The following is a 17,689-nucleotide window of genomic DNA, read 5'->3' as shown; positions in this document are numbered from 1 at the left end:
GAAGTAGTGTCAATAACCCGTCATAACCACAATTAGTAATCAAATGTGTCTTTTAGCAATTTTTTTTTTTCCTGGAAAACACTGGAATAATAATTGAAGCAATAATAACAAAGCAATGATTAATAATAATACAGGATGGGATGTCAATGAAGGAAGGGGAAAGAAATCGTTTTCTGTTTTCAAATCTCGACTAGACAAAAGATAATCAGGGGAAGCATGTCTGTACTCCAATAGCTTGGTTTTTACCTATATACAAACATACCAACAAACACAAAACCAGTAATTTTAAATGATAATTATATTATTCTGAAGTAAATTTGAGAAATTAAACCTACAACACATAGAGAAACTTGCCAACTACAGTAATGTGCCAGATGATAACGTTAACAGTCTTACAGGTGACAAGCTGTTTCAGAATAGTAAAATAACCAGATGCCCATATTGCTACTCTCAAACCTAAAGGTAAGGGTTACTTTAGTGACATTTCTTTTTCAAGACACTGCACATGTTTATTTTCCAGGTAGCACTGTGCCAGGATTGCTAGGTATTAGCAAGGCATTTTTACCTTGACATTATCTATAAGAATGAGCTCCTAATTCCATTAATTCTGCGCATCACACAAAACTGAAAAGTAGCAGTGTGCTTCTCTCTCTCTCTCTGTTCCCCTCAATCTCACATTCCTCTCAGTTACAGTAAATTTTGAGGAGTAAAAGAGGACACTGTGAATATACATTCAGAAAATGTATCTCAAAGAAGAGTTATATAAATATAGCCAGCCAGTTTGGTTTTTTTTCCCCTTCAGAAGACTGTGTCCTTTATACTGTGGGTAACTGCAGAAAAGCTTTACTATAAGATACTTGCTGGAGTGAGTCACTAGTTAAGTGAAGACCGCAGGATGGCTCTTCAATCTCTGTGTCTAGAAAGATGGGAGACAGTTATCATTCTTGTGTGAAAAGAGACTGAAGTGTCCCATCTGCAGACAGCAACTACTAGCACATTTGACAGGGAAGCCATCATTGTTATTTGAGTGCTCTTGAGGAAGCTCTTACAGGAAATGAGATTTCTTTATGGATGACCCCGCCACCTTTCTTTTAAACAATTTGATGTAGAATGTGAAATTCTCTGTGAGGAGACAGGCAGTCCCAGTGTTTCTACAGTTGGTATAAAGAGGTGGAGGGTCTTCCTGAAAAGCCACATCATGACAATGCAAACAAAGAATTCACCAGACAGCTGAGGGAAGGGGGGTTGCTTCCACAGGTGAAGCAAAGCTTTAAGGGGGGCGTGGGGAAAGGGAAAGGGAAATGTTTAGTCTTCAGAGATGGGGTAAATTTGATGCCACCTTGGGTAATGATTGCACCTGGTGTTTAAACAGTGCAAAGGGAGTTAGCCGTAAGGGCCTGAATCTTCTCCGCACTTGTTAATTTTTAACAGTACAGCTCTTCTCATTAAATAATAGCAAATAGAGCAAGTAGTTGGCTGTAAGCTTTCTAGTCAGGAGGGAGAGATCCAACTGGAGGACAAATATAGAAATGGAATGATAACCCAAAGGGAAACTCTAGGCAACATCTTCAAAACTTTGTGATGAGCTGGAATAATACTGCGTAACTGCTTGAGGTGCATGGCTGAGATAAACATTAAAATAATTCTAACTGAAAATGAAGAAAGCAAAGGGTTGACACTGGGAAATAAGATTTACAAGGACATCTGTTTAGGAACATTTATCTCATTTTGCAGATAGATCTGGCGGTGTCTTTTTGCTGTGAAAAGGAGGGTCCTTGCTGAAGGAAGAAGGGATTGCTGCCTTATTCTGAGAGCCAATTGACATCCAGGAACTCAGATAAAGACCTCTGATGTTCAGAGGAAGACCATCTATCTGCGCAGCACGGAGAAGAGGACGGTGAAAATTATGATAGTGCAGTCCCTATGGGACTTGGACTAAAACTGCCAGGGTGATAACGTTATGCTAACAAGATCTCCAAAGCTCTGCATTTGCCTTACCTGGAAAGTAACTCTTCAAAGAAGAAGAAATAGTGTAAAAGCACAATTCGTTACCCAACCAGGAACACTTTAGAACATGTTGGAGATGAACCCTGGAGGAAGGACTTGAAATTATTTACTTTGATGGAGTGGGGCGAAAGGCAATACCTTTGGAAACTCTGTTGGTTCCTTTTTTTTTTTTTCCATCAGCAGATGAAACTGAGTACTATTTCTGTGACACAAAACAGTATGTGCTTGTGTGAATGTTTAGTTTATAAATTAAATTCAATTAAATTTGAAAGGCTTTCATCCTGAATCTGATTAAAAGAATCATAAAGTATATATTGCCATGTGTCCTAGAAGGTCTAAAAAACCCTTATTCATATATAAAGGTTGGTGTGTCTATATATCATGTAGATGAATTTGGTCAGTATAGAAATTATAATGAGGAAGAAATAATCAAGAGGCTATTCAATCCACTAATATATTTATGAATTTGTGCCACTGAACTGAGATTACATTTAACTTCTGATTGTGCACTCTAAAGCCCACAGATTTCAGGACAAGTAGTTTCTTTTGACATTTTTGAGAAAAAAGTAGTCTTTTTGTGTGAACTCCTCTTCAAGGTAAGAGGGTATCTTAACCCCTAATATCTTAGGTGCCATGGTAAGAAGAAGTGGAACCTCTGTAAACATTCTTTGTACTAAGAAAAAATCATACGAAAGCAGCTTCAGCTGAAGGGCACTGAGTGTCTTTCCCCCTCAGGTTCTCTCTGCTTAGCAGAGTTTCTTTCCTTATATTTGCCATAGTTGCATTACAGATATGTTTAGTCTACAACATTCTTAGAGACCGAATTTTCTTCATAGACTGAGTTAAAAGGGTTATTTAGACATATTGTTTTAGGTAAGTGCCAGTTGCCTGTGCATAATTTCTAAACGGCTTTCTTAATCAATTAGGAAGTGGGGTCTTCTACATGGATTTAATGACAGATATCTTAGAACCAGTCTATAAATATATTCAAAACTGAAAATAATAAGAACAAAAAGGAAATCTGAGCTCTCAATAAACAATTTTCCTTTCTATATGAATTACAGACATATCATGTACACATATGATTGGATATGTATCTCTAAATTATGCCTGGGAGAATATACAGGTATATCTATGTCTGGCACAGTAAGTGGTTCCATTAATCCTATAAATTCATGGTTAATTCAATGGCTGATACTTCATTAAGCTAATTATTGAGACTTTGGTAATCTTTGTGACTTTGCAATATGTTATTCACATTATGAGGATAACTGAGTGAGCATCTCCAAGATAGCAGGCATTACTGTATATTACTACTGCACATTACATAGGAAAGGCTTTCTAAAAGACAAAAACATTTAAAAAATCAAAACATACATGACAACCATATAAAATGTCTCTCTTCTTCACTGACAGGGAACAGTATTCCTGCAGACTGATACAATCTTATGGTATCTGAACTAAACTAGAGACACTAAACCAAAAAAACCCCAAACAACCCCAAACCGGCAAATATCCCAAATTTCCCAAGACCTAAAACTTCTTGAAGATTCCATAGCTCAAATAAGATATTAATTTTTAGACAAAATAATTATTATTAGTTTTTCTCGCTACTTAGTATATTGTAGACATGCATTTTGATTCCTCTGCTAAGAAAATTAATATCTGGTTAACAAGTAATGACAGGAAATGAAAGTAAGCAAACAATTTCATATTGAATTTATATACCGAAAATGATAACTTTTTGAGCCTTTTGTGCAATTGAGCATCTTTGTTCATATGAATGTAGGCTGCACATAACTGAAAAATAAATGTTCTGTAAACAATAATGGTTCAAAATTTATGTTCAAATGACACGAATAAAACTGAGCAAAAAATAAAGCACGTCTCCAAACCAGAAAACAAATAATATAAAACAAACCCTTCCATTTTATGAAGTAAGGTTTACAAGATGGTAATTCTAAATAAAATCTTCATCACCGACTATATAGCTTATCATTCTAGCACAATTCTTTGTATATATGGAACTTCATAATAATTACTCAGTTTTCAAAGAATAAACTGAGCAGGATTAATTAATTTTTCTCTTATTCCAACAAATATCTCTGACCTCATATATAAAAATGGTAACTAATGTATTTGCGAACAGACACAGATAACTTTCCAGATAATAATACTTAAAAGGTAGTAAAAAATATATTGGGGAAAAAAGAAAGCTTACATAAAATGAACGCATATTAGCTTTTGTTTTCTTGTGTTATTAAAATGTGTATAAAGATGGGCAGATTATATTTTTGGTGCATGTTGTCAACTTTAAGTGAATTCTTCATGATTTAAAGATATCAGTAAAGAGTATTTTCTTATTTTTCCAGTATTGTCACTACAGATGGCATACATATTCACTCACTATATACTAAATACATTTAAATACACATGTAATCCTTCCTAATGCCATTTACTGATTCTTTGGCATTTTCAGAATTTAACTAGAGGACCAGCAACAGACATTTCTTACTCCAGCAACCAATTAGCTCTCATATAAAAGTGGGCTGCTGAGATCCCTCTTACACACCACCTATCACAAGGAAAGCTTTTTGTCTTTCTTCTGGTATTTGCAAGGCTTGGTTATGAAGGCAGGTCTAGAATTCACCTGAACATCAACATCAAATTAAAACTGGTTGCAATTTTGCCCCCACTTTGGTTAAACTGTGGTGTAATACTACAAAGGCAGGTTCTGCTTATGCGGTACAGAGGTCCTCCTTGAGAGGACCTCAAAGGTCCAACGGGTTCACTAAATGCATTTCTGAGAAACTACAATTGATTTCAAGACTGAAATTTTATACCTTAAACATCTAATCCATGAATCTTTGTCTAGAAAGTCTGGAAAGCCCTCCTAAAGCATACAATCTTTCCATGTATACTATAGGCAGCGTCAATTCACTTTAAGAGATTAGATTAGCTCAGAAATAGAGAATTAATAGCACACAGGTATACAGCAATGGGAATTAAAAGTAGGTCCTAGGAAACACAAATGCAGATAACCAAAGGCGGTATGCGTTGGATTACAAAAGTACTTCAGCTCTAGAACTGACCTCTTGGCAACAAGACTTCATACATGTGCTAACAAGGTATATGATGAAGGAGCAGTAGATATGCTGGAGCTAGCAGGCCAACTGCAACACATTTGTCAATGACTGATTATGCATAACTAACTAAATAAATGGAAGTAACCCCTCTATTTAGGGATCTAAACGATGCCTGGACACTGATTCATCTCACTGTAAAATAGATACCTAAATGTATGCAACGACACTGCAAACAGTCAAATTTAGATGTTTGGATCTGAATCTGAATCCCATTCACTATAAAACACTTGCAGACTGACAACCCCTGCTCACAACCAGTTAAGGCTCTGGGGAGACCTTATAGCAGCCTTCCAGTACTTAAAGGGGGCCTACAGGAAAGATGGGGAGGGACTCTTTATCAGCAAGTGGAGCGATAGGACAAGGGGTCTTAATGGCTTTAAACTGAAAGAGGGTAGATTTATATTAGATATTAGGAAGAAATTCTCTACTTTGAGGGTGGTGAGGCACTGGAATGGGCTGCGTGGAGAAGTTGTGGATGCCTCGTCCCTGGAAGTGTTCAAGGCCAGGCTGGATGGGGCTTTGAGCAGCCTGGTCTAGTGGGAGGTGCCCCTGCCCATGGCAGGGGGGTTGGAACGAGATGATCTTTAAGCTCCCTTCTAACCCAAACCATTCTATGATTCTATGAATACCGACTGAAGTAGTTAGGTCTCTTCTCCCTGGAGAAGGGAAGGCTCAGGGGGATCTCATCATAGTATTCCAGTACTGAAAGTGTGGCCACAAAGAGGATGGAGGCTCTCTCTTCACAAGGAGCCACATGGAGAAGACAAGGAGCAACGGGGACAAGTTGCTCTCAGTATAAGAAAGAAATTTTTTACAGTGAAATCAGTCCCGTGGATGTGGTAGAGTAGTTTTCAAGACTCGATTGGACAGGGTGCTAGATAATCTCATTTTAGCTCCCTTTCCCGCAAAACATTGGACTAGTTTATCTTTCGAGGTACCCTCCAACCTGGGCTGTTCTATGATTCTGTGATTCTGTGATATAGGATGGTGCGCACTTGGTTAGCCAACGTTCACAGAGACACAATGTAAAGAAGCAAGTGATACTTCTAAAACGAATCAAGCTGAAAATAGCCTAAGACTTAAATCTAGAATTTCCAAATAAATGGCAAACTCCATATGATATTGGTTTCTCTCTCATCTGTTACTTTATTTCATCACGGGTTAAATAAGCCCAGGTTTTTAAACTATATATGTGTATGTTACGTGTATACACAGTGTAGGTGATATGATTTTTTTCAGATATAGAGAGATGTCACTTTAAAACAAACAAAAGAAAAAAGCTGAAGCTGAGTTTCTCCCTTAATGAAATAAAACCTTATTTAAAGCAAGAACCCTCTTAAGAAAATCTGTTTAGAGGTGTGTGGAACTATTTGACATTTTAGAAGCATTATGTCAATAGTAGCTGATCGGATTCACTTCACACGGTGGTTATAAAACCATCTCACAAATCAAATACAACAACTATACAAATTTTATAAAATCCAGTCCCAGAGATTTTCCCAGAAAAGAACTGTTCACTCAGTTTGAGCTTGTAGTTACTGACTTTAACAACTGCACAATAATTTTAAAAATTACAGTATACGATGCTGTAATACTTTGTAGTTTATAATCTTAAACCAACAACACAAACAAAAAAAACAGTTTAGAGTTACAAGAATAAAAACACAATACGAAAAAAAAGACCCTTAAAACCAGGCACGGTACTCTAAAAAAGGCTATTTTCACCTAAAAGCTCTAATCATTGTTTCTGTATCCTGAAAGACAAAGTATGAAATTTATATCTTAATTATGGCAAACATACAGTTCAATAATTAGATTTACATTTTATCTCACACAACATTTTGATTTTATTTTCTATCACAATTCTAACTATTCCTCTTTCTTATTTTTGTTTTCTTTAAGTAAGAGAGACATGCATTACTTGTATCTTGCACTCACTTTAAAGTTTGTACAGCTTGGGGATCAGTCCTTTCAACCCAAGCACTTTGTTCTCTGCCCAGTATTCTGACACATGCCATGTGCTATTAACGATTTGATGAATGAAATGAAAGCATGTGACCACCTACCCACACACCTTGGCAGAGGTGCACTCCATACACGCCGACCACCTCCCAGGCAGGTAAGTTTATTAGCACCTTCCAGGCGATATCCAGGGAAACAAGAAAAGATCAAGGAATCTCCAACACCAAAATGAAAACCAATTCGCCTACTGAAGGCAGGAACACCAGGATCATCACATGGCTCCAGATCATACTCTGCAGACAATAAAACATAATATATAAATAAATGGGACAAGCTGTCAACGTGGGAAAAACCAAAAAAACGCTTACCAAATTAGTTGCACTGTATCAGTACAGAACACTTGGAAAACACGTATTTCAGAGTTGTGTTCTCTACTAAAACCTAGTACTGTTTCTATATGTCTATTATGGCCATACATACAGTAATTATGTATCTATTGTGTCCCACCCACACTACATTTATTTTCTTAATTTCGGGGGCTGTAATCAGCTTGTAATGTAAGTGGTTTACTGTAATTTTGTTTAATTACATCCTTTGTATATAATTCTCAGTTCATTTAATCTGAACTCCCAAACAGCTTTAGAAGTGAGACTTACAGTTAAAAAAAAAATCATTATGTAATGAAGATAATCTAACAAAAAAATAAGCAAAGGGTCACATGAATGAAAAGAAATATGACCACATTTTCAAAACGTGGGCTTGAGTTTCTTAAGTAAAGCTACACTCTTAATCAGGCGATCTCTATTTGTATGCCTTTTAGAAATCCTATAGGTGTCATCCAACTGAAAACGAATATATACATATCTTCTTAAGGAAGTCTCAAGCGCCTGATTTTTTAATCTTTTTTATAACTATACATCAGGAATAATTCCGGTTGACTCAGAACAAATTAATGGGAAAAAATCATGGCTGTTACATACAGAGGGACTACATCGCACTCAGGAAATACCTGACCCACACACTCCCTCATCCTCGCCGAGTATGCTGGCGAAGAATCACTATATGTTTGACCTGTTCTGTGGGCTTTTTATTCTTCCTTAGATATTCACTACTGACCACTGCTCAAGAAAAGATGTTGAGAAAGATGAACGTTAGATCAAAAAGTCTGATTTTATATTCTTCAGAATATGATCCAAAGACCCAAGAGATCTCTTAAGAGAAGAGACACTTCTGATAACTGATAAGAAAAGACATTTTCTGAAACATTTACTTTAGAGGTTGGTGGAAGGTAGGGTCAAATCGACTTAGAGGAAGAAACTACATTTAGTCAGGGGAAGAAATTAACCCAAAGCTTCTGAATAAGTGTTTAAACAGCTGACTTAACTGAATAAAATAAAGAAAGAAATCCTTATAGTAATTGTCTTGTGTCCCGAATAGTAGGAGGAATCTACAAACCACACTAGTTTCTGCTGGCAAGAGCTGTAAGTTTTGAAAACATATGATCTACTACTATCACTGCTCAGCACCACAAAGGCTGAGGTAGACATGGAGATACCCTGTGGCAGATCTTTTGGCACCTGGGAACTTTCCTGACAAATTTCTGCCTCGGATAACATTCAAAACAGTTTAAGGTCTTCTCACTAAATACTACTTAATATGAAGAAATACATTCGGATTGTGTGAAAATAAGAATACAGACACACCCATTTGTGTCATAAAATTAGTGTACCTGATAATAGTTCTCAAAATATTTATTTAATATAAATGATGAGATATGATGGCTATCTATGTGTATATCAGTTGTAGATAGGGCATAAACCTTTGCCTGTGTTCGAAAAATTCTGTGATGCACATATTTTGTCACTCTACAATTTTTCTCCTTGCATCCATAATGATATCTTGTGTATTTTTTCTACAAGTTACCACAAGTTAGTTTTAGATATACCTTTTCTATTCCAAAATCAGTCTCCAATTTAGACTCCTCTGTGACTCTGAGTTAGCACAGTACTGCTTTTTTACAGTTTCTGTACTTCCTTTAGTAAAACAGTACCAGTTAGTTTCTTTCTTCTGAAGAAGCACCTTCTAATTTTGTACTTTTTTTCCCCTTAATTTTCCTCCAGACTTTTTTTTCACACTGTTGATGGTCCTCTAAGAACAGGGAAAATTTTCCTTAAAACAGTCACATCACCAGCATCTTTCTCAATCTGTTAGCCACCTTTATAAACTTTAGCTATTTTTCTACAATAGAGACTAAACAATTTCTATTGACTTTTTCTACTGGTGCTTCATAATGTTTCTGCTATCTACAACTAAAAATATTACCTGGAAACAGTTTCCGAATATTTAGCAGAATGGACTTTCTTACCTGAAAATGTTATGTTGAAGCCTTCATAAGAAATTGAAAAATCAGATATAAATCGAAGCTGTGCAGTAAAATTTCCAAAGAGGCCAGCTTTAATTGTAGGGGGTAAGACTGAGCCAGTTAACCTGGCTACTGGTTCTGTGAAGCTGCCATCTTCAGTGATGAGCAAATAGTCATGAGAACTCTCAAGGTGAAAGGTATGAAAAACCAGCTGTACACCTTTAAAAATATTAAAAAGGAGGGAAAGAAAAGCATTTAAGAGGAAGTTTTTTCTCTTCCTTTATACACAGGTGACACAGAAAGTAAATCTTACGTTATACTGAAAGATTTTTAGAAAAAGTCACACATGGAATCAAAACCTGAAATTCGGAAAATAAAACTTGCAGAAAGCCCTTAGGCTCAACCAATCAATATGTGCAGTGTGGATGTTTGTTTAGCTCACTGTAAATCGATAGCTCCCATAAGAGAACTGATGAGATTCAGTGTTATCTGTATACAGAACTCTGAAATCTAAATTTGTATTGTACAGATTTTATTCAAGTTCCTGTATGTCTTTTTTTTTTATTTATAATCTCTACCATTATCCCACTATTAAACTAGGAAACATACTTTATAATTGGCTAAAATTTTGTATTCATGTTTTATTTTTGCATTTCCTCCAACACAATTCAGTTTTTTACTCTAAACTTCAGGGAAGTGCCCATATACAAGGGCAAAGCTGATACAAGTTTTATGGATGGTATTCCATATAATCAGATTCATATTTGCTGGGACCAGTCTTTTACTCAAGTCATGACTGGTTCTTTCAGTTCCAACTTCCAGTCCAGCAATGAATTAAATTTAGAACTACAGTTAAGTTTTCAAATACAATTATTTACTGTGGGGAACAACATTCTTCTTAGAAAGTCTTATGTATTTTACATTTAAAATGCCATTTGACTTTCAAACAAAAATACAGTGCATTAAAAGATACTACGCAGTAGAAACTTCCAATATACTTTTCAGATTACCACAGATAACAGACTTTTCTTGTCATAGGACGGAGATTGAGGAGTGTTTTTATTATGTTTTCATTTAATGCTATGTAACACATCATTACTACTTCCTAGGCTTTTTTCCTTAGTTCTTTCACACATTTCCCTAACAGATGAGCTGTGAAGCTCAACTGTGCATCCAACTGTTACTCTACTGTATATATAACATAGATATTTTATTTTTGACCCTGATGATTTAAGTCTGAAATCTAAGGTTACTAATAGACAGATCAGATCTGCTTCTTCATGCTTAATAATGGAGAAGATCTATCAACAAGGTCCTGACAGCTTTCACTGAAAAATTTAGTACTATTTAACAAGTAACTATTATTTTCATGTATTTTACCTCTTCTACTTTCTGTCAATTTTTCTAAGAAAGACTAAACCACATTTCCTCTGCTAACTGTTAAAAAAATGTTCATTTTGCAAAATAACCACAAACTAGAAAGACCACATTTGATGATATTTATTTCGGGAAATTAAACTTCTTCCTCAAAAGAATGGCAGAAAGCACTGATCTAACTCCGTTCATAAAAGGTATTTTATTGTGTTTGTGTGTCTTGATTTTTTAAACATGGACATTACATATACATATGCAATTCATAGTACATCCTTACCCTTGCCATGTGACACTTCAATAGTCCAAGTGCAGTTTAAAGAGTTTGGATAAAAATCAGGAAAACCTGGAGAAAGAACAGTTCCACTCTTCCCATGAATATATCCACCACATAAAGCTTAACAAGAGAAAAAAAAAAAGCAGGGGCAGGGGGGAGAAAACCAAACAGAAGTCATACAGAAGTCCTGGTTTTATTAAAATAAATACATAAATATCTAGTTCACTTTTTGAACTACCCTTAAAATTAAAAATAGGGTCAGGTATTAAAATAAGAAGTTAATTAATTCAAAGCCATGACATTCACATTTGACAACAATTTGGTTATTCTTTAATTAATCCTTGAAAGGGAGTTTATTTGTTCCAGAATATTACAAGAATTAATTCCTATTGTAGCAGTATTGAGGAAGTAAGATTTTTTTTTTGTGAAATAATTAAAAAATCAAATATCTTGCAGCTACTTTTCTTGTACTACGTATTTAGAAATGTATATATTTAATTTAATTTTCATCAAACAAAAATATTTAAGAAAGAAGATGCATATTTTTTAAATAATAGAAAAGTTTGTCTCTATTTGATGTCTTCTGCAATGTTCGGGGGCGGGGGGGGGCAGTTTATGTTCCTGTCTTTCAAAGATTAAGATTGTCCTATCATAAGTAATTTATTTGGAACTCGGTATTTTGAAGACAAAGAACCACTCAAGAATACATTTTATGCATACGAGCATTTGCTAAACTAAGCTACTCAAATTTGCATGGTGAGTTAATTAAAGTTTAAGATTTGCATGCTGAATTGCTCACTGATCTTTTAAATACAGCATGGCTGTACTTTTCACTCAATTGCTGCTGTCCAGCTTTTAATGTTTTTTTTATTATTATTTTTAAATTTTAATAAAATAAGTATTTAACAATAAAACAACAAAGCATTAAGATGCTTTTATTCTTCTTCCTCAAATAGAAGGATATACTTTGCCATAAACTAGATGGCAAATTGTTCAATAAACTTGCAGTACTTGTATGTAAATGTATATATGTATACATACAAACGTTCTGGCATTATAGCTAAAGCTCTTTTTTTTCATTTCTTATAAGACTAAGGTGTTTTTAAAGTTTTTAATGTTTTTTGAATTTATATATTATATATATTTATAAATAAATAGAAGGAAATGAAATGTTTCTAGCCTCGTTTTGCCTGCATATATTTATTTCTTCACATAAATATTAATGAGAATACCCATGGCTAAAACCACAGTAAATATATGGCTGATAACGTTACTTAATAATAAATAACGTAATTACAAATATCAGGTTCGTAACGCCATAAATGAATGGTAGTATATATTAATTCAAAATCCCTCTTATTCTGTAAACATCAGAGAAGGAAGAAAAATATTTGACTGTGCAACATTCCTTAAAGCAGATATTAAATATTTACAAATAATTTACATAGATATAAATTTAAAATTAAAAATATGTAAAAGATCTGTTTTTATTTAGCTCTCCTTCGAAAATTATTTTCATGCTCTACCTTGAGATTATAGTACTTTGAGAATGACACATTACTTAGAGGGAACTTTCGCAACTGTGACTCTGTAAACAGTTCTTTTTCATCTTTGTTGGCATGAAACAGAGCAACGTGCTTTTCCCTGACGGATTTATTCTGCTGATTTAATTTCTGAAGTTGTAATTTGGAGAACATCAATAGTCTGCAGGTGACTGCAAAATGCTCATAGAATCATAGAATGGTTTGGGTTGGAAAGGACCTTTAAAGATCATCTAGTCCAACCCCCCTGCAATGAGCAGGGACATCTTCAACTAGATCAGGTTGCTCAGAGCCCCGTCCAACCTGACCTTCAATGTTTCCAGAGGTGGCACATCTACCACCTCTATGGGCAACCTGTGCCAGTGTTTCACCACCCTCATTTTCAGAGGTTCTGGGTTCTATCCCGATTGAAATACTTAGCTATATTTGGATCTTATTTACTCTGGTTTCTATCAATCAGAGGGATTTTGTAGCAACTATACAAGCATTCCACCAAAAAACTGAGCTGATTCTCTAGTTCATAGAAAAAGAACTTCGAAAAAAATCCAATGTTAAAAAAAGATCACAGAAATACTGTATAGTTCAGCATTTAAAGAAACATTTCACAAACACTCTATACAGTTACATGTTGCACATTCCCCCAAACAATTAATGAACAAAGCAAAATTTCAAAACAAAAATATGTCAAGAAAATTCCTTATATGAGCTGATCATGATCTGTTTTGGTACACAGCATTCTAAATTTTGAGCAATCATTTTGGTATTCAGTATTCTAAGTTTAAAATGTAAGTAAAGTTTATTGGCTTTGTTTTGAAAATATTAATTGTATGGCACCATTTGCATTCACAGTTGAACCGTGGCACCCTCTGAGAATTCTGATTTTTCTATTGGTGAATGTATAGATTTCACTGTACATTACAGTACTTGACTGAAAGTTGATACAGAGATGTAAAGTATGGCTTTTATTAACAGTAAAACCATTTTTGAAAAGTATGGATCTTGGTATAATTGCAGGGAGGTAGCAGCAATGATAAGCTTAATTAGTTCTCGAAAATAGGAGATTAACTTTCTTGGACTTTAAAGCTGCCATCTAAAGAACTTGACATTTACCATCACAGCTGGGTAATGCATGATTCCACTGATGGTTTCTTTCACATATGAGTGGTTCTTCATCACTCAGTGTATATCCTGGATCACAGCTAAAAGTTACTGTAGAGCGGATATTAAAGTTGTTACCATGGCGATGGCCATTCACCGGAATCCCTGGGTCGAGGCAGGAATCTGATTCCAGTGTAACACCTGAAACACACAGATTTAATTTGTTTATTTCCCTTTTTTTTCAGATAGTAAACAGAAAAAATTCCAAAGAAAACACAAAATGAGTAAGACAGGAGGAAGAAAGAGCCCCCAAAAGATACTTGTTAGCATAGTCTGAGAACCAATGTGGGATACAAAGCACATTCTCTAGCTGTTGTCACTGACTCAAAGCATAGTTTTTCAATTTTCAGTCTCATAGAACAGAGAAGCTCAAATGACTTGGGAAGGATTGGAGCTTTAAAGTATATTTTATCAAACAATGAAACCAGAAGCCAACAAAAGCCCCAAACATCTGAAACTATAGGAAGATATTAAGGTTCAAAGTACGAATACAAATCTTGCTAGTATATAAATCATACTTGGTTATTGCATTTCATCTATTCAATTTCCGATACTGCGAGACAGTTCAACTTTCCTCTGTCAGAGTAATGGTTATTTGAGTTAGCAAAAAGCAGTGTCAAAAAACTGCTTTTTTTGATGAACTCAGAAACTACTTGTTAATTCCTACAGATACTATCCTATGCATCAAAAATAGAAAGGCAATGGACACAGCTTACGCAATTGTATAACTCTTATCTTACAAAAGGAGTCTTTAGTAATTATGTCTTATAGCAGAGATTGAATAGTGTTTGGTAAATAAACCTGGAGCTATACACTGAACAACGAAAAAAAAAAAACACAACAAATTATCAAATGGAGGCTCATTAACCAAGCATTATCCATTATGCTTATAGTGATAGCCAACGATTGTAGAATTTAATCATGTAATGAGCTATAATGGATACACACAACGGAAACAAATTAAGACTTTCTATGGGGATGAAAGGAATTTCTTTTATTTTCTGTTACTACGTGTGGTGGGTTGACCTTGGGTGGCTGCCAGTCCCCTATCCAGCTGCTCTCTCACTCCCCCCCTCAACAGTACAGCGGAGAAACTAAGACAGAAAATAAGACTAAAAGCTCACGGGCTGAGGTAAAGACAGGGGGATCACTTGTCAATTACCATAACAGCTACAACAGACTCAATTTGAGGAAAATTAATTTCACTTATTGCCAATTAAAAATAGAGTAGGATGGTGAGAAACAGAGACAAAAACTAAAACAACCCCATCACCACCCCCTTCTTCCCAGGCTCAAGTTCACTCCTTCGTTCCCAACTCCTCTACCTCCCCACCCCTCCCCAAGTGGCCCAGCAGGGATGGGGAATGGGAATTGTGGTCACTCTTTCCTCAGCGTGAGTCCTTCCCACAGGCTTCAGCCCTTCAGGATAAAGCTGCTCCTGTGTGGGCCTGCGTGGTCTGCAGCTTCCTTCAGGGAATATCCACCTGCACTGACACGAGGCCTGCCATGGGCTGCAGTTCGCGTTATCTGCTCCACTGTGGTCTCTTCCATGGGCTGCAGTGGAATATCTACCTGGAGCACCTCCTTCTTCTCTGACCTTAGCATTTGTAGGATTGTTTCTCACACTTTCTTTTCCTTACTCCTCACTCGCTTATGCAGCTTTTTGCCCTTTCTTAAATATGTTACCACAGGGGTGCCACCAGTCTGGCTGACAGGCTGTGCCCTGCAGTGGGTCAGTTGGAGCCAGCTGGAATCATCTGTGTCTGGCACAGGGCAGCCTGTGGCCTGTCTTCACAAAAGCTACCCCAGCAGCCCCCCTGTAACCAAACCTTGATGGTTAACCTTGTAAACCTTGATGCCTACACCTTATAAGATTGTGTCATATGCCTGGAAACAAGAATGACCCGAGTTAGTTAGAACCTCTTCACTGAAGGGGACATTGTTCCTCCTTCTGTGTGAAGCTGAGAATGTCCAGACGAAAACCTTGAGAATGAGGGCTGTGGTGGGTAAAAAGACAACCAAGAGTATGAAGGACAAAGCCAGCATGAAGCCTGCAGTAGAAGGAAAATCTAGAAGCTGGCTGAAAACAGCAGGTAGCAAATACAGAGTCAAGCCGCAGAGATAAGAGAGACCTGGAGGAGCCTGTGTAGAGTTTTTTGCAACCCAAAAAGCCACTGACGTGCTAAAAAAACTGACCACAAAGGGACAGGAAGTATATGTGTGTGTAAACCATTTATAAATACTTTAATGTTTGTTCTCAGGCAATTATTTTGATCTACTTTATTTTGAAAAATTATCTGTTGTGTGTCTGTCTAAATAACACTGGACTTACTTTGGAGTTTAAAATTCCTTGTCAGCTTTTGGGATAAAATTTAGACATATCCACCTCAAAGCTCTGGCACCCACTGCATAAACTTAAGTATTTTCACATGAGTTTTCACATTAATTTCAGTATTTCGGTGCTGAGTAGGAAGGAATGCTGTAAGTTGGCATGATTTCATACGGGTGATGTCGTCACACATAGATGCTGTGAGAGCCTTGAGAAAGATTAGTTCTCCTGAGGACTTTAAAGATTTTATGTGCTTCCTTACAGGTGACCTGAATTTCTAGCATGAATCATTCCAGTCTACTTTTTGCCGACGCAGTTCCTTCTTCAAAGCCGACTGCTGACAGCACAAAATTCTCTATAGCAGGGTGTTAGGCATTTCCTAGCGCCTTAGCCCCCTAAACACATACTGAAGGTGCTGGTCCTCTCAGCTGCCTGCATATCTATTAACTGTTTCTGGAAGCTGTACTCTCAGTTTACTGCTTCTATCCTGCCTTATTTATCCAGGACTATCACACAACCTTAGGAAAGAAGTAGGAGGAATTAAAAACTAAGGAAAAAAATATTTATCAGGGCATAAAATAGAGGGTTTAGAATTATAGATATGAGGGTTGGAAGCAGGACTACAAACCAAAAAAATATCATAAAATGACTCCAGATTACACAGAGGAATATTCCCTATACCCTCCAGCTATTCTTATATCTCAGTTAGAACTCATATTTGAAAGCTTATGATCTAGTTTTCATGAAGCATCCCTGCCATACTTAAATTCTAGATGAATAAGTTTCTTCTAGACTTGACTGCATGCTCTTAATGCAAATGTACCATGTTAACTGACATAGTGCATTTTTAGATTCCCTTCACCTGGCTTAAATTGCTTAATATAGACTCAAAGAACCCTTTTAAGTCTGTAATATTCTGCACTGTATCTGCCCTAAGTAAATCATAACTGTGTATGAAATTTTAACTTTGATACACATTAGGTTTTTTTTAGACAAACTATACTTCATGTTTTGAGTTTTCTTAGAGCAGATGCAGGTCCACGGTAGCGTCCTTAAAATTCTTTCCTCTTAGGGGCACCCTTCCACCCCTGCCTCAAGACATCAACTGCTTTGGGATATAACAGGTAAACTCTTACCAGTTTCTTTTTGAAATGATAATTCTAGATTACTTTGACTACATTGTTTCAGATTTTTGCAAGGAGACCAAAAGCTGCAGCAACCCTATGAACTTCCAAGTTCCTGACTGAAATAGTGATGCTGTATAAATAAAAAAGGCAGCTCATACAACAGAGCTTAATTCTTGGGGGGAAGTATTCAGTATGTAAGATTTAGCAATTGTAAAGATAGCTGAGAATAAAATAATTATTCTTTGTTTCTTTGGACAACAATTTGTTGATTTTTTTTTTCTTAATAGGAGATAAGATCAGAGAAGATTGAGTACTGAGATTCCTGACTACAAAGACAATTTTAAACTATATATGAGCAATTCTGGCATCAGAGTGATAAATTTTGGGCTCATGGTTGGAAAGAGTTGAT

At 36.0% G+C, this 17,689-nt stretch overlaps 1 protein-coding gene across 1 annotated transcript in view; it reads right to left on the bottom strand.

Moving 5' to 3' along the window:
* Positions 1-17,689, bottom strand: part of CSMD1 (CUB and Sushi multiple domains 1) — a 1,189,318-nt gene that overhangs the window by 258,629 nt on the left and 913,000 nt on the right. The window contains exons 18-21 of the mRNA XM_054196719.1: positions 13,777-13,965; positions 11,129-11,245; positions 9,481-9,696; positions 7,220-7,408 (exon numbers count right to left, since the gene is read on the bottom strand). Coding sequence (XP_054052694.1) covers positions 7,220-7,408; positions 9,481-9,696; positions 11,129-11,245; positions 13,777-13,965 — 711 coding nt within the window. The remainder of the gene's footprint in view (positions 1-7,219; positions 7,409-9,480; positions 9,697-11,128; positions 11,246-13,776; positions 13,966-17,689) is intronic.

Source organism: Rissa tridactyla, chromosome 3 (assembly GCF_028500815.1).
Source record: "Rissa tridactyla isolate bRisTri1 chromosome 3, bRisTri1.patW.cur.20221130, whole genome shotgun sequence".
NCBI classification, from domain to species: Eukaryota; Metazoa; Chordata; class Aves; order Charadriiformes; family Laridae; genus Rissa; species Rissa tridactyla.
Note: the sequence above shows the minus strand (reverse complement) of the source record. Positions and strands in the feature narration are given on the sequence as shown.